Source organism: Amblyraja radiata, chromosome 4 (genome assembly GCF_010909765.2).
Source record: "Amblyraja radiata isolate CabotCenter1 chromosome 4, sAmbRad1.1.pri, whole genome shotgun sequence".
Classification (NCBI taxonomy): domain Eukaryota; kingdom Metazoa; phylum Chordata; class Chondrichthyes; order Rajiformes; family Rajidae; genus Amblyraja; species Amblyraja radiata.
Genome location: NC_045959.1, coordinates 2,774,519 through 2,788,705, shown reverse-complemented (window position 1 = coordinate 2,788,705; position 14,187 = coordinate 2,774,519). Strand labels below are relative to the sequence as shown.

The 14,187-nt window shown below is 48.1% G+C and overlaps 1 protein-coding gene across 2 annotated transcripts in view; it reads left to right on the top strand.

The window, feature by feature from the left end:
* The first annotated feature begins 11,380 nt into the window (after positions 1 to 11,380).
* fzd6 (frizzled class receptor 6) overlaps positions 11,381 to 14,187 on the top strand; it is a 58,673-nt gene continuing 55,866 nt past the window's right edge. Inside the window, exons 1-2 of one of the 2 annotated variants that reach the window (XM_033018911.1) lie at positions 11,381 to 11,663; positions 12,628 to 13,007. In XM_033018911.1, the coding sequence (XP_032874802.1) occupies positions 12,822 to 13,007 (186 nt within the window). In that variant the 5' untranslated portion in view covers positions 11,381 to 11,663; positions 12,628 to 12,821. The remainder of the gene's footprint in view (positions 11,664 to 12,627; positions 13,008 to 14,187) is intronic. The other variant, XM_033018910.1, reaches the window with a different exon arrangement.

Below are 14,187 nucleotides of genomic sequence, written 5' to 3'. Positions count from 1 at the left end.
ACCCCCAACGTCCAAAGGAAAAGTTGCGACGCCGGGGCGCAACACCCGGACAGGACCTTTATATGTCCGCAGCAGCGGAGTCCGGTGCGAATCACTGCGGAGAAACATTAATAAAACAGTTCTTAAGCTCCGGCGGCACATATACCGGAGCAGTCCCATGCCGGAAGGTTGGAATACGAGCCAGACCGCCTACGTTCTCCCGGAGGTTCGCCAACACAGACGGAGTGGGCTCCTGCTGCCCTTGAGCCACAGGAAGGAAATCCCCGGGTACCCACAGCGGGGAGCTGTACACAAGCTCAGTGAATGACGTATCCAAATCTGCCTTCAGGGTCGTGCGAATACCAAGCAACACCCAAGGTAACTGGTCGACCCAGTCCAGGCCTGTAAGCCTTGCGTTCAGCGCCGACTTCAAATGCCGATGGAAACGCTCCACCAACCCGTTGGCCTGAGGGTTATGGGCGGCGGTGTGATGTAGCTGCGCCCCATACAGCTGCGCCAAAGCCAACCACAAAGCTAAAGAAACTGAGCCCCCTGGTCAGTGGAGATGCCCGCAGGCACGCCAAAACGAGCAATCCATTGGGCCACAAGAGCGTGGAGGTGTTGCCGAATGGAATTGCCTCAGGCCACCTCGTGAAGCGATCCACGACAGTCAGCAGGCGGGTGGCACCACGAGACGGCGGCAGCGGGTCCACTAAATTGACGTGAATGTGCTGGAAACGGCAGGAGGGACACCCAGCAGGGAATACAGGCCCTGACCCAGGCCGCAACCTGCTTATGGAGGCCCAGCCAGACAAACCTGTCCGCCACCAATGCAGAAGTCGCCCAGATGGAAGGATGGGCCAGACCATGGATAGCATCGTAAACACGCCGCTGCCAACCTACGGGGACGATAGGGCGTGGTCTCTCGGTGGACATGTCGTGGAGGACCAACACACCTGCCCGACCGAACGGGACATCAGCCAACATCAACCCCGAGGCAGCCATCCAGTAAACGTCCATTTCGCCAACCTTGCGTTGCGTGGCGGCCAGCCCTGAATAATCCACGCCGGGGTCCACAGACATCACAGCCAGGACCGCAGGGCTAGACAAAGTGTCCGCGACCAGGTTCAGCTTGCCTGCCACGTGCTGAACGCCGGTGGTGAACTCCGACATGAACGCCAGGTGCCGTTGTTGCCGAGCTGACCAGGGGTCGGGCCACTTGGTAAAGGTGAACGTCAGGGGCTTGTGGTCAGTGAAGGCCATGGAGTGCCTGCCCTCGAGGAAATAACGGAAATGGCGGACAGCCAAATAAAGGGCCAGGAGCTCCCCATCGAAAGTGCTGTAGCTTCGCTCCAGGGGTCGCAGGAGATGGCTGAAGAATGCAAGCGGCTGCCAGCGGCCGGTGATGAACTGTTCCAGAACCCCTCCAACAGCCGTATCTGTGGCGTCCACGGTGAGGGCGGTCGGGTCAGCAGCCCGTGGGTGCACCAGCATGGTGGCCTTGGCCAACGCCCCTTTCGCACTGTCGAAAGCAGCCGTGGCCTCATCATCCCACACGAGGTCCCGCGGCTTACCGGCGAGGCACTGAAACAAAGGCCGCATGATCTGGGCTGCCGCCGGCACAAAGTGATGATAAAAACTGACCATCCCGACAAACTGCTGCAGCCTCTTGATGGTGAGTGGCCGAGGGAACTGTCGAATGGCCTCCACCTTAGCGGGCAGCCAGGCCGCGCCCTGCGAGGTGACGTGGTGCCCCACGAAGGAAATCGAGCGAAGGCCAAACTGACACTTGGCGGGGTTGATGACCAGCCTGTGATCCTGAAGCCGCTGGAACAACAACCGTAGGTGCGCGCAGTGTTCCTGGTGGGAGCGGCTGGTGACCAGAATATCGTTCACGTATATGAAAACGAAATCCAACCCTCGGCCCACTATATCCATTAGCCGCTGGAAAGCCCGCACGGCGTACTTTAAATCTAACGACATTCGCAGCCATTCAAAAAGGCTGAATGGGGTGATGATAGCGGTCTTGGGCACATCATCGGGGTGGACGGGAATTTGGTGGTAGCCGCGCACCAGGTCCACCTTGCAAAAGAATGTAGCACCATCCAGGTGGGCCGTAAAGTCCTGAATATGCGAGACCGGGTAGCGGTCCGCGGTCGTTACAGAGTTCCGGTGTCGATAATCCCAACACGGTCTCCACCCCCCCAGATAATTTGGGGGCCATGTGCATCGGGGATGCCCACGGGCTGTCAGAGCCCCGCACAATCCCCATGTCGTACATTTGGCGGAACTCCTCCTTCGTGATGCGCAGCTTGTCAGGTGGGAGCCTGCACGCCTTTGTATGCAGTGGAGAACCGGCGGTATAGATGTGATATACCACCCCATGCTTAAGAGCAGCTGCGCAGAAACTGGGGGGTCAGAAGCTCCGGGAATTCGGCGAATAGGGAAGTATCCAGCCCGTCCCCATCAGCTGCGAATGGACCTACTGTTGATAGTGGTCAGGATGGGGCCATGATTACAGGCATGGGTATCAAGTCCAGTCAGAGGGAAGATGCTCAGCACAGCCCTGGAATCAACGAGGAATCGAAGCCCGGAACAGTGATCCTGGACATAGAGGCGATGGTTCTGGCCTCTACTGGCGATTGGCCGAGGCATTTCCCGGAAGCGAGCAGGGGGCGCGGCATCGATGAGCCTCTACACCCCAACATTGATGGTAGTAGCACCACTGGTGCTTACCACGGTCTCTGGCAGGCGACTGCGGCGCGGCGATGGCAGCGGAGGGCTGGACGTCTCTGCGAGGTTGCTGGTGCAAGGGCGTGGACACCCGGTTGATGGATCCACCGTCCTGCTGTTTGGCGAGCCACAGCTCGTCGGCCCATTCAGCGAGCTGCAGGGGGTCGGCGAAATCCGAACCAGCGAGGAGCAGGCTGATGTCGTCGGGCAACTGCTCCAGGAAAGCCTGCTTGAAAAGCAGGCAGGGCTGGTGGCCGTCCATCAGGGCGAGCATCTCACTCATCAGTGTGGACGGCTTACGATCGCCAAGGCCGTCCATATGGAGAAGGCGGGCGGCGCGATCGCGGCGACTGAGCCCGAAAGTGCAGAGCAGCAGCGCTTTGAGGCCCTCGTATTTGCTGAACGCGGGCGGGTTCTGCAGGTACGGCAACAATCGGGTGGCAGTTTCCTGACTGAGAGCTCCAACCACGTAGAAGTAGTGGGTGGCGTCCGCGACGATATTGCAGAGTTCAAATTGGGCCTCAAATTGGGCAAACCACACTTGAGGCCGCACCGCCCAGAAAACATGCAGTTTCAGGGCCACCGCGTGTTGCTGGGCGGGCTGGGGGTTGAGGTTTGCAGCGGCGTTCATTGTCGGGATCCGAAATCACGATCGGACGGCTTTGGCGAGACGAGCAGGTTGACTGTAATAAATCTTTATTTGTAAACGACAAACAAAAGAAGTATACTAAAACCGCTTGCTGGGTCAGTCAAATATATTAAAGCTTCTGTTACACAGGTGGAGCTCGATCAACTGAGGAACCAAAAGCCCGCGAAAACACACCCGCGATCAGGTGATGGCGCCAGCCAATAGCGAGGGCTCGCATTGCCTCAAACCACCACTGGGTGCCGCTACAGTAGTTCTTATTACTGATGGGTCGTGTCATGAATTGCAGCACTCCAACCTACTGTGGGTCAATACTTTTCAATTGAAATACATAAAAGTGAAGAATAAAAGTTAGAAGGCCAATTATACATATTATATTAGACTTTGGCATGTCAAACCAGGGATGAACTTACACAGTGAATGGAGTAGCCTTGAAAAATGGTGCAGAACAGAGAGATTTGGGAGTATGGGTGTAGGTAGGTGGAGGAGGGTTTTGGCACATTGGTCCTTATCAGTCAGGGAACTGAATATGGAAATTGTGACATTGTATTACAATTATCTAAAGTGTTGATGAGGATGCACTTGGAGTATTGTGTTCAGTTGTGGTCACGACCCGAAACGTCACCAGGAAGCGAGCGGGCACGATCATCTCTGACCTCTCTCACCCTGACCACAAACTCTTTGAATCACTTCCCTCTGGAAGGCGACTCCGGACTGTCAAAGCTGCCACAGCCAGACATAGAAACAGTTTTTATCCACGAGCAGTTGCTCTACTCAACAGCCAAAAATCTGTAGCCTTCCTTTGATCTGGTATTTTGTTGGTTCACATGCTTGATCAATGGTGTTTTATCATTAATGTTTTATTATTATTAATGTTTAGTGTTTTCTGAGTCATTCGTAACTGTCACTGTATGTCATGTTGTTACTTGTGGGCGAAGCACCAAGGCAAATTCCTTGTATGTGAATACTTGGCCAATAAACTTACTTACATACTTACTATTCCTTTTCTCCAGAGATGCTATCTGACCCACTGAGTTACTCCAGCTTTTTGTGTCTATCTTGTTACCGGTGTTTGAGTTATAGGAAGAAATTGGACATTGTGGGACCTTTCTCTTTGGGCATAGAAGGCTGAGGGGTGATTGTATTGAGGTGTACAAGTTCATGAGGGGCATAGATAAAGCGAATGCACACTCAGGGTAGAGGATTCTAAAACAAGTGGGCACAGGCTTAAGGTGAGAGGAGAGATATTTAAGAAGAACTTGGGGAAAAGAGGGCAGTTCATATCTAGAATGTGCTGCCAGAGGAAGTTACAGAAGCTGATACAATTAAGAATTTTAAAAGACATCATCACAGATGTATGGATAGAAAGAGGTATAGAGCGATATAGGCCAAATACAGGCAAATAGGACTAGCCCAGAACTTGGTCAACATGGAAAAGATGGAATGTTTCTGTGCAGTATAGCATAGTCACTCCATGACTCTATATTTCAACAAATACATAACAACCTAACAATTCACAGATGGCTATTCTGCAAAACCACCAACATTATATTTCTGCCCTCTAGGTTTAGAAGGTCCTGAATTTATTTGCATCTTCAAGGTTTCAAGGTTTCAAGGTAAGTTTATTGTCACATGTACCAATTAAGGTACAGTGAAATTTGAGTCACCATAGAGCCATACTAAGTGAAAAGCAACAAGACACACAACCATGTAAAAGTTAACATAAACATCCACCACAGTTGATTCCACATTCCTCACTGTGATGGAAGGCAATAAAGTCGTCCAATCTTCTTCCTCTTGTTCTCCCACGGTGGGGGCAGTCAAGCCATCCGCAGTTGTAGCGATCAAAGCCCTCGCAGTCAACGATCAAAGTCCCCATCGGGGTGATCAAAGCTCCTGTGTCGGGGTGGTTGAAACTCTCTCCGCGGCATGGAGCTCCCGAGTCGGCCTCGTCTTACCAGAGGCCGCGTGCTTCACGATGTTAAAGTCCACAGGCCCCACGGTTGGAGCTTCGATCCCCGGCAAAGGGATCGCAAGCTCCACCATGTTAAAGTCCCGCAGACTCTTGCGGGTGGGGGCGCACGTCGGTCTCCAGGCAAAGCCGCGCCTCTCCATGACGTTAGGCCGCAGTGGGGATGGAGATAATATATACGAAAAAAAATCGCAGCTCTGTTGAGGTAAGAGATTTTATCACAAGATAAGAGGAAAATATTCAGTTAATGCCAGGGCTCTCAACAGCCATTGATGTGCAGATTTATCTTGGAGTTTAATTCCATAGTTCCCTACAATGTAAGAGTTAAACAGATTGTATCTGTTAAAATTGTGTTGTCAACTAAATTAGCAGCGTCCAATGTCCAGCTTTGCTTAGGAAAGCAAGGCATATCTTGGAAGCATGTCTCGGAAGAATGCTTAGATTTATTTAGAAGAACCAGTAAATCATGAGGGCACCTGCAAGGTCACTAAAATAAACTTTTTTCTCCCCAGAGACATCTGAAATTAGCTCAGAATCTGATACGACAAATAACTCAAGATTTTGGCACTAAGGATAGCTAGTCTTAAAACATAGTCACCTGCAGGTCTTAGATCAGAGTAGCAACTTGGTTTATTTAGACAGGCATAGACAATCAGAACACATTACCTCATGATGAAAGCGCGTCCAATACTAGCGGGCGCAGCTACAAGGTCAGAGGGAGAAAGCTTCAAGAAGATTTTCAGGGCAAGTTTTTTACACGCAGCTGCCTGGAACTCACTGCTGGGTGTGGTGGTGGAAGCAGATACAATGAGTTCAGTTTAGAGATACAGCGTGGAAACAGGCCCTTTGTCCCACCGAGTCCGCACTGACCAACGTCTGGTCTCTGCTGCATTCAGTGCAAAGTTACCAGTAAAAAAGACCATCTTTGGAAGTCGCTGCATTTGAAACAATCATCACTGAATAAAGAAACCATGGGAAACAGCAGGACAGCCATTGAAGAGCAAATGATAATTGCTCAGTAGTTCCAGTTATAGCCGCGTTTCCCTAAAATAGAACCCTAACGGTTATTGCTGAGCATTCATAATCAGCTTAATCTTATGTAAAGGAGAATTTAAACCAATCCACCATCTTCTATAAATCAATTACAGCCCAATGTATTTAAAAGCTGATGAATTATAACTCCTTGCACAATATTGCTTTATATCAATCTTCCACCTCTTCTAACAGATGTTCTAGCAGTGTCAGCCTCGATGTTCATTGTGACATCAAACCAATCTGTTATTATTGGTGTCTAATTATCTAAATGGTTATTATCTAAATGGAGTCAAGTTGGGAAAAGGGGAAGTACAACGGAATCTGGGAGTCCTTGTCCATCAGTCACTGAAAGTAAGCATGCAGGTACAGCAGACAGTGAAGAAAGCAAATGGAATGTTGGCCTTCATAACAAGAGTGGCGGCGTGGCCTTGGCTTTAGCGGCTCACCGGCAGTCCCGTTGTTTGTGTTTTTTGTGTTGTTTATTTTGTTTTGGTTAGTCTAGTTTTTGTTTTTTAGTTTGTGTTTTGGGGGGGGGGGGGGGGGGGGTTGAAATGGGGCTTGCTGTCTCTCCCTGCGGGGGAATGCTACTTTTTTGTCGTATTCCCCTTCTCTGCCTCCGTCTGCGCTGAGGCCTAATGGAGCTGATGACCTCGAGGCTCCGGGGGCAGAGCCCGCCAGGACTTGCCCTGAGCTCGCTCCCGTGAGGGTGGTCCGGCTCAGGGCTGGAACAGTGCTCCCGTGAGTGGAACGAGGCTCCCGTCGGAGCGGCCGAGCTCGAGGAGGTGCGGCGTTCGCAGCCAGAGGGAGAAGCGACGCCCAAGTCGGGGCGGCCCGGCCCGGGGAAGAAGCGACGCCCATGTCGGGGCGGTTCGGCGCCCATGTCGGGGCGGCCCAGCCCGAGGCTGAAGACGGTACGGTACTCACGTGAGGGTGGCTGGGACGGTGTTCTGGCGGTGGTGGCCTGAGTCCGGGGTTCGGCCGCGGGCCAGCGGGCCAGTCTGCAGGACTGGTGGGCGGCAGCTTCGACCACCCCGGGCCGCGGTGTTTGAGCCGCGGGACTGATTTATAACATCGCCCGGGGGGGTATCGCCTCAGTGCAGAGGGAGAAGAGGAGGGAAGAGACTGCAGACCTAAGACTTTTGCCTCCATCACAGTGAGGAGATGTTGGGTGGACTCACTGTGGTGGATGTTAATATGTGTTTATTGTTGTTTTTATTGTATTATATGTATGACTGCTGAAATTTCGTTCAGACTTCGGTCTGAATGACAATAAAGTCAGTCTGTCTGTCTGTCTGTCTGTCTGTCTGTCTGTCTGTCTGTCTGTCTATCTATCTATCTATCTATCTATCTATCTATCTATCTATCTATCTATCTATCTATCTATCTATCTATGAGGAGTTGAGTATAAGAGCAAAGAGGTGCTCCTGCAGTTGTACAGGGCCCTAGTGAGACCACACCTAGAGTATTGTGTGCAGTTTTGGTCTCCAAACTTGAGGAAGGACATTCTTGTTATTGAGGGAGTGCAGCGTAGGTTAATTCCCGGGATGGCGGGACTGCCATATGTTGATAGATTGGAGCGGCAGGGCTTGTATACTCTGGAATTTGGAAGGATGGGAGGGGATCTTATGAAACATATAAGATTATTAAGGGTTTGGACCTGCTAGAGGCAGGAAACATGTTCCCGATGTTTGGGGGAGTCCAGAACCAGGAGCCATAGTTCAAGAATAAGGGGTAAGCCATTTAGAATGGAGATGAGGAAAAACTTTTTCACACAGAGAGTTGTGAGTCTGTGGAATTCTCTGCCTCCGAGAATGGTGGAGGCTGGTTCTCTGGATGCTTTCAGGAGAGAGTTCGATAGAGCTCTTAGGGAGAGTGGAGTTAAGGGATATGGGGAGAAGGCAGGAACGGGGTACTGATTGTGAATGATCAGCCATGATCAAATTAAATGGCGGTGCTGGCTCAAAGGGCCAAATGGCCTCTACTCCTGCACCTATTGTCTATTGTTATATTTACAAAGCATCAATAATACACATATTTCCTTATTCAACAATATACTCATGAAGTGCTTGAGGCTCTTACACAGCACCCAGCCCTCACTGTCCAGCCATGGCAGAACCTGAGACAATCATTCTTCCCTACAAAGCCTTTGCAATGGCTGCACTGAGTTTGCAAGGCAGTGTGGCACAGCTGTAGAGTTGCTGCCCTACAGCACCAAAGACCCGGGGTTGATGCTGATTACAGGTGCTCTCTGTATGGAGTTTATACATTCTCCCTGTGACCACGTGGGCTTTCTCTGGGTGCTCTGGTTTCCTCCCACACTCCAGAGACGTACAGGTTTGACGGTTAATTGGCTTTGGTAAAATTGTAATTGGTCCCTATTGTGTGGGATAGTGCTAGTGACTCGGTGGGCCGAATAGCTTGTGTCTATGCTGTATCTCCAGTCTAAACCTAGGTGAAGTCCAGTCAAAATTGCACAAGTTGATATTACCAAGTGGTGGTGCTATGAGCCCACCACTGATTTTCTTAAAGGTGATCACCCTTTCTAGAATAGATTCCAGACAGCTGGATTGAGTCCAGTATCCATTGGATAAAGAATCAACAAGACAAAGGAGCTGTTTATCAAATTCAGGAAGCATAGTGGAGTACATGCCCCAATCATTAACAATGGTGCCTTAGTGGAAATGGTTGAAAACTTCAACTTCCTTGGCATAATTATTAACTGTGGACCAAGCATGTTGAATTGACAGCTGAGAAGGCTACCAATGCCTTTACTTCCTCAGGAGACTAAGGAAATTTGGCATGTCTCCAATTACTCTTACAAACTTCGACAGATGCATCATAGAAGCATAGGAAGTGTAGGAAGGAACTGCAGATGCTGGTTTACACTGAAGATAGCCACAAAATGCTGGAGTAACTCAGCAGGACAGGCAGCATCTCTGGAGAGAAGGAATGAGTGATGTTTTGGATTGAGACCTTTCTTCATTGTCTACTTTAAGGTCATAAGGAATAGGAGTAGAATTAGGCCATTCGGCCCATCAAGTCAACTCCACCATTCAATCATGGCTGATCTATATCTCCCTCCTAACCCCATTCTCCTGCCTTCTCCCCATAACCTGTGACACCCATACTAATCAAGATTCTATCCCTGCCTTAAAAATATCCACTGATGGCCTCCACAGCCTTTTGTGACAAATAATTCCACAGACTCACCGCCTTCTGACTAAAGAAATGTCTCCTCATTTCCTTCCTAAAAGAACATCCTTTAAGTCTAAGGCTATGACCTCTAGTCCTAGACTCTCCCACTAGTGGAAACATCCACTTCACGTCTACTCTATCACTGTTCTGGATGTTTCAATGAGGTCCCCCCTCATTTTTCTAAACTACTTTGATCTGTTGGTTTCACACCTTACCCGTACATGTCAGCCCAAGATTGCAAGAAATTCCAGAGAGTTATAGATGTAATCCAGTCCATCACACAGACCAGACTCCATCTACACCTCACACTGCCTCAGGATGGTAGCCAATATTATCAAAACCCGTCCCCACCCTGGTCATTTCTTCTTCTCCCCGCTCTCATCAGGCAAAAGGTACAAAAATGAAAACCGTGCACCAACAAACTCGGGAACAGCTTTTTTTCCCGTTATCATGCTTCTGACAGGTCCTTGCAAAAGGCAGGGTACTGGCCGATTTTCCTCTACCACATTTTGGACATTGTCTCTGTAACTGTTGTGCGATTATGATGAGAACTATATTCTGCACTCTATCTTTCTCTTCGTTTTACCTATTGCACTTGATCTTGGCTTAATTGCATTTATCAATAGTTTTGATCTGTTCTGATTGGATAGCAATCAAAACAAAGCTTTTCACTCTAACTCGGATGTTGTGACAATAATCAAGACAAGAGTGTTTTATTGTCATACTAGACCAAGTGGGACCCGTTGGATCCCGTCCCTGGTAGTGAGGGGGAGGGGTTTCCTGCGGCATCACACACACTAACCACCCCCCACACACACACACTAACCACCCACCCCCCACACACTCAAAAACACTAACCACCCTCTTGATATTATATTAATATTATTAATTCGCTCTTTTTACCCCATCCCGCCCTATCCACTCACGCATAGCCCCCAACTTGCAGGCGAGTCGAGAGAGGGAGAGGGAAGGGATGGGAGGCTAGTGAGTGAGAGAGGAGGCGAGGGGAGGGGTAGAGAGCAGGGGATGAGAGGAGGGAGGAGGGAAGGAGGGGGGAGAGGAGGAGGAGGGGGGAGACAGACCCGATCGGAGATTGACCCGACTCGAGAGCTCGTTCTTCATGGAACACAGTGCGCAGATTTATTGTGACTTCATCAGCGAAAAACAGCTCAAAGTTTTTTCAGAATTTTGAACATTTTCATTAATACCTCAAGAAATAAAGCATGAATTTTTCAGATAAGGCGATTTTGGAGCAGGGTAAAAATCTCTACCGGAATATGTAAAGATTTTACCATTAGTGCGTCATTTTTTAGCGATGATATGATTACACACAAATACACACACGCATACACACAAATAAAGAAACAAGATCAGAGTTTTATAAGTATGGAAATGTCCCAGACAGGACAATGAAATTCTTACTTGCTGCAGCACAACAGTATATGTGAATATGTAAACATAGTACATAACGGGGGAAAAAAGAAAACGTTCAATAAATAACAAATATAGTGCAAATAATAAATAATAATATAGTCTTTTGCAGTTCTAAACATGTGAGAAATTCCTTAGGGCGGATGACAATAGGTTGGAATTGTCATATTTGGATTGAGGAGTTTACATCATTATTTTATGGAGCTCGAGATGATTTCCCCGTGTTACTTTTTTACCAAATTCGCGTTTCGTGGGATTAACAGTGACGGAGCCCGAGGTAAAACATGATGGGCGTAAATGGGGCTGTGTGTCCGTTTTCTCCCATGTGCACAGACAGTAGGTGGGTAGGTGTATAGGTGTATAGGAGCACACACCTGTGGGCTGTGAGTGATCACCCAGCAGAGTGCCGGCAGTGGTCGGGTTGGTTCGGCAGCTTCACTGTTGCGAGAAGGGGAGTGGTTGTGATTCCTTCCCCTGTCCCGCTCGCAGCAACAACCCGCCAGACGCAGGGAGCAACAAGCCGTCGGGGGGCAAATCCGCCGCTCGCTTTTGAAAGATCAATCTGCCTTTGATCGCGGTGGGATCACAACACCCCCAGGGGCAGGGGGGCAGGCAGGCCGGCCCGGAGCCGCGGCGCTTCCTGGTGGGGCAATCCGTCCGATGGGATACAAGGTGAGTGAGTGAGTGAGTGAGTGCCTTGTGAATCCGCGAATGACCAGCGCTGCCTGCCTGCCTGCCTCTGGGCGCAGTGGGGCCCACAATGGGCCGACGGTGGTTAGAGCCCAGGGAAAGCGCAGGCTGTAGTGCCGGTAAAACAGTGTGCAAAGAGCGGCTGCTGCTGCTACTGCTACTGCTGCTCCCGGGGGTTGCAGCCAGCAACACCTCGCCGTCTGGAGGGAGGGAGGGAGGGAGTGTGGGCTGCCTGAAGGAGGGGGGGATCGCACTACTGCAGCAAGCAACACGTTTCTTTCAGTGACTCTGTGGCGGGAGAGAGAGTCTTTCTCACGGCCCCCTGTTAACTCTCGAGTGTGGGAAGAGTCCTGGATCTTTGGAAATTCGAGTGTAACGTCGCCCTCATGGGTGGAAATGGAAATACAGGGAGAGTAAGTGGAGTCATAGTTTGTACTCAACCTGTAGCCTTTGGAATGTGTCAGGAAAACATTGTCGAGCTGTGTTGTGTGGGGAGAGGCTGCAGGTACTTGTTAAGCAATTTTCGACATGAAATGATGCCAACATCAAATTCTTTTAAATATGAAACGTCATTCTACATTTAAATATAACTGCTATTTTGGAAATAGGTGTAAAAATAGTTAGTGAGAAGCTGTCTCGTTGAAGCTCACGGCCTGACCTCCCACACGTTGCATTTTCAGCCCCCCTGGTAATTTCCTCCCCCTTCCATCTGCCAATTAATTCGAAGCATTTTACGTTTGAGTAAATACATAAAATGCACCAATATTAATATCAATGTTTTATTCTAGCTGTTTTAGTTTGAAGTCCTTGTCTATATGTCCACACGTGCTTGAGATTGCTGGAGTTTTTTTCCTGATAAAAACAGTTTCCTGAATGAAGAAGTAATTAATGTAGATAAGCGCAGTTGAAATGTTTGAAGTACTAATTTTAAGTGTTTTGTTTCCAGGTTTTTTTTTTTAAAGGAATATAAACATTAGGAATTCCAGCACTTCAGAAACATCTTGTTAATGCATTCTTTCGGAAGAATAAGGGATGTGGTTCACTATCAAACGTGGATGAAAACCACTACTGTATCTTGACATTAATTTGGATCAAAGTGCCCTTGAATCTGCAAGCAAAGTTATTTATCGCTGACCCACGATGAAAAGTTCACAAGTCCTCGTCGGTCTGTTAATCCTGCTGGTGATACATTGGAGCCAGGGTCACAGCCTTTTCACTTGTGAGCCCATAACCATCCACTGGTGTGAAGGTCTCTCCTACAACATGACATTTTTCCCCAACAAATTGGAACACTATGATCAGGACATTGCATTGGTTGCAATGAAGGTACGTTTTATTTGTGTGATTGCATTTTTTACAACCATATCTTTAAATAAAATGTGGATAATTAGGAAAAAATGCCTCCGGTTTGGATCTCAATTGTATTCTTAATTGCTGTTCTTAATCAGTTGTTTTAGCCTTTACCTGTAATCCATGTAGTTAATAGTTTCTACCCTTGACTAGTGCAAATTAAATTGGCAAGGAGGTATTACCTCATCTAATTAACATTTTGCTTTTCTGGTTAATTTGTCATCCTTATCTTTAGATCTACCCTTTAAATTCAATACGTTTTAGTCAATGACATTGATTACAAATTAAGGTGATTTTTGCTGGTGTTGCAAAAGTCTCATAGCTACCGCTGAGTTTCTCCAGCACTTTTGTCTACCTTCGATTTTCCAGCATCTGCAGTTCCTTCTTAAACAGCTACATAAAGAGCCCTTCTTTTGATCAAGCAACTGTGCAGATTAGATTGTTTAAATTTGTGGACCATTCATCGTCTTTTTTTTGTATCATTATAAATTTGTCTCCAGATTTTAATGATTTGTAGGGAACCCTTGTGCTGTAATTGAAAGGAAAGATGTTATATGCTTCTACTTGTCATCTTTTCAAGGATTTGAAGGTAATTGCTTAAAATTAATAATTGGATCAGTTGCAGTGTGGAATGGCTATCGTTAGAATCTATGCCCGTACATCTTCAATATTACTTGGTTAATTTAGATTTAATTGCTATTTGATCAGGACATTTTGCAGGTTAAATCTACTCTAGATTAGATGTGAAGGTTTACCCTCTAATGCTTTGTGCCTGGGACAAAGTGTGACATTGGCAGCTCAGTGTCCAGTAACCAGGCAGAAGAGTTTTGTTTGCTGTTCTTAATTATAGTTGTAGACTCATGCCACGATCAATCTGTGTTTGCCTCCGAACAATCCAGTCATTTCTATTTAGTAAAATCCAGAAGATTTATTTCCCTAATTTCCTCTGAGATTTTTCTTCATCTCTATCATCACCACTCTCGAAGGCAATAAGTTCCAGATCATTGCCACCATTGCATTAACTAAGAACTGTCCTTTCATCTTTTGCCCAGAATCTTAAAAATATTGATCCCTGAGCCTCCTAGTACAGGTGCACAACCCTTTATCCGAAAGCCTTGGGACCAGACACTTTTCGTAATTCGGAATTTTTCGGCTT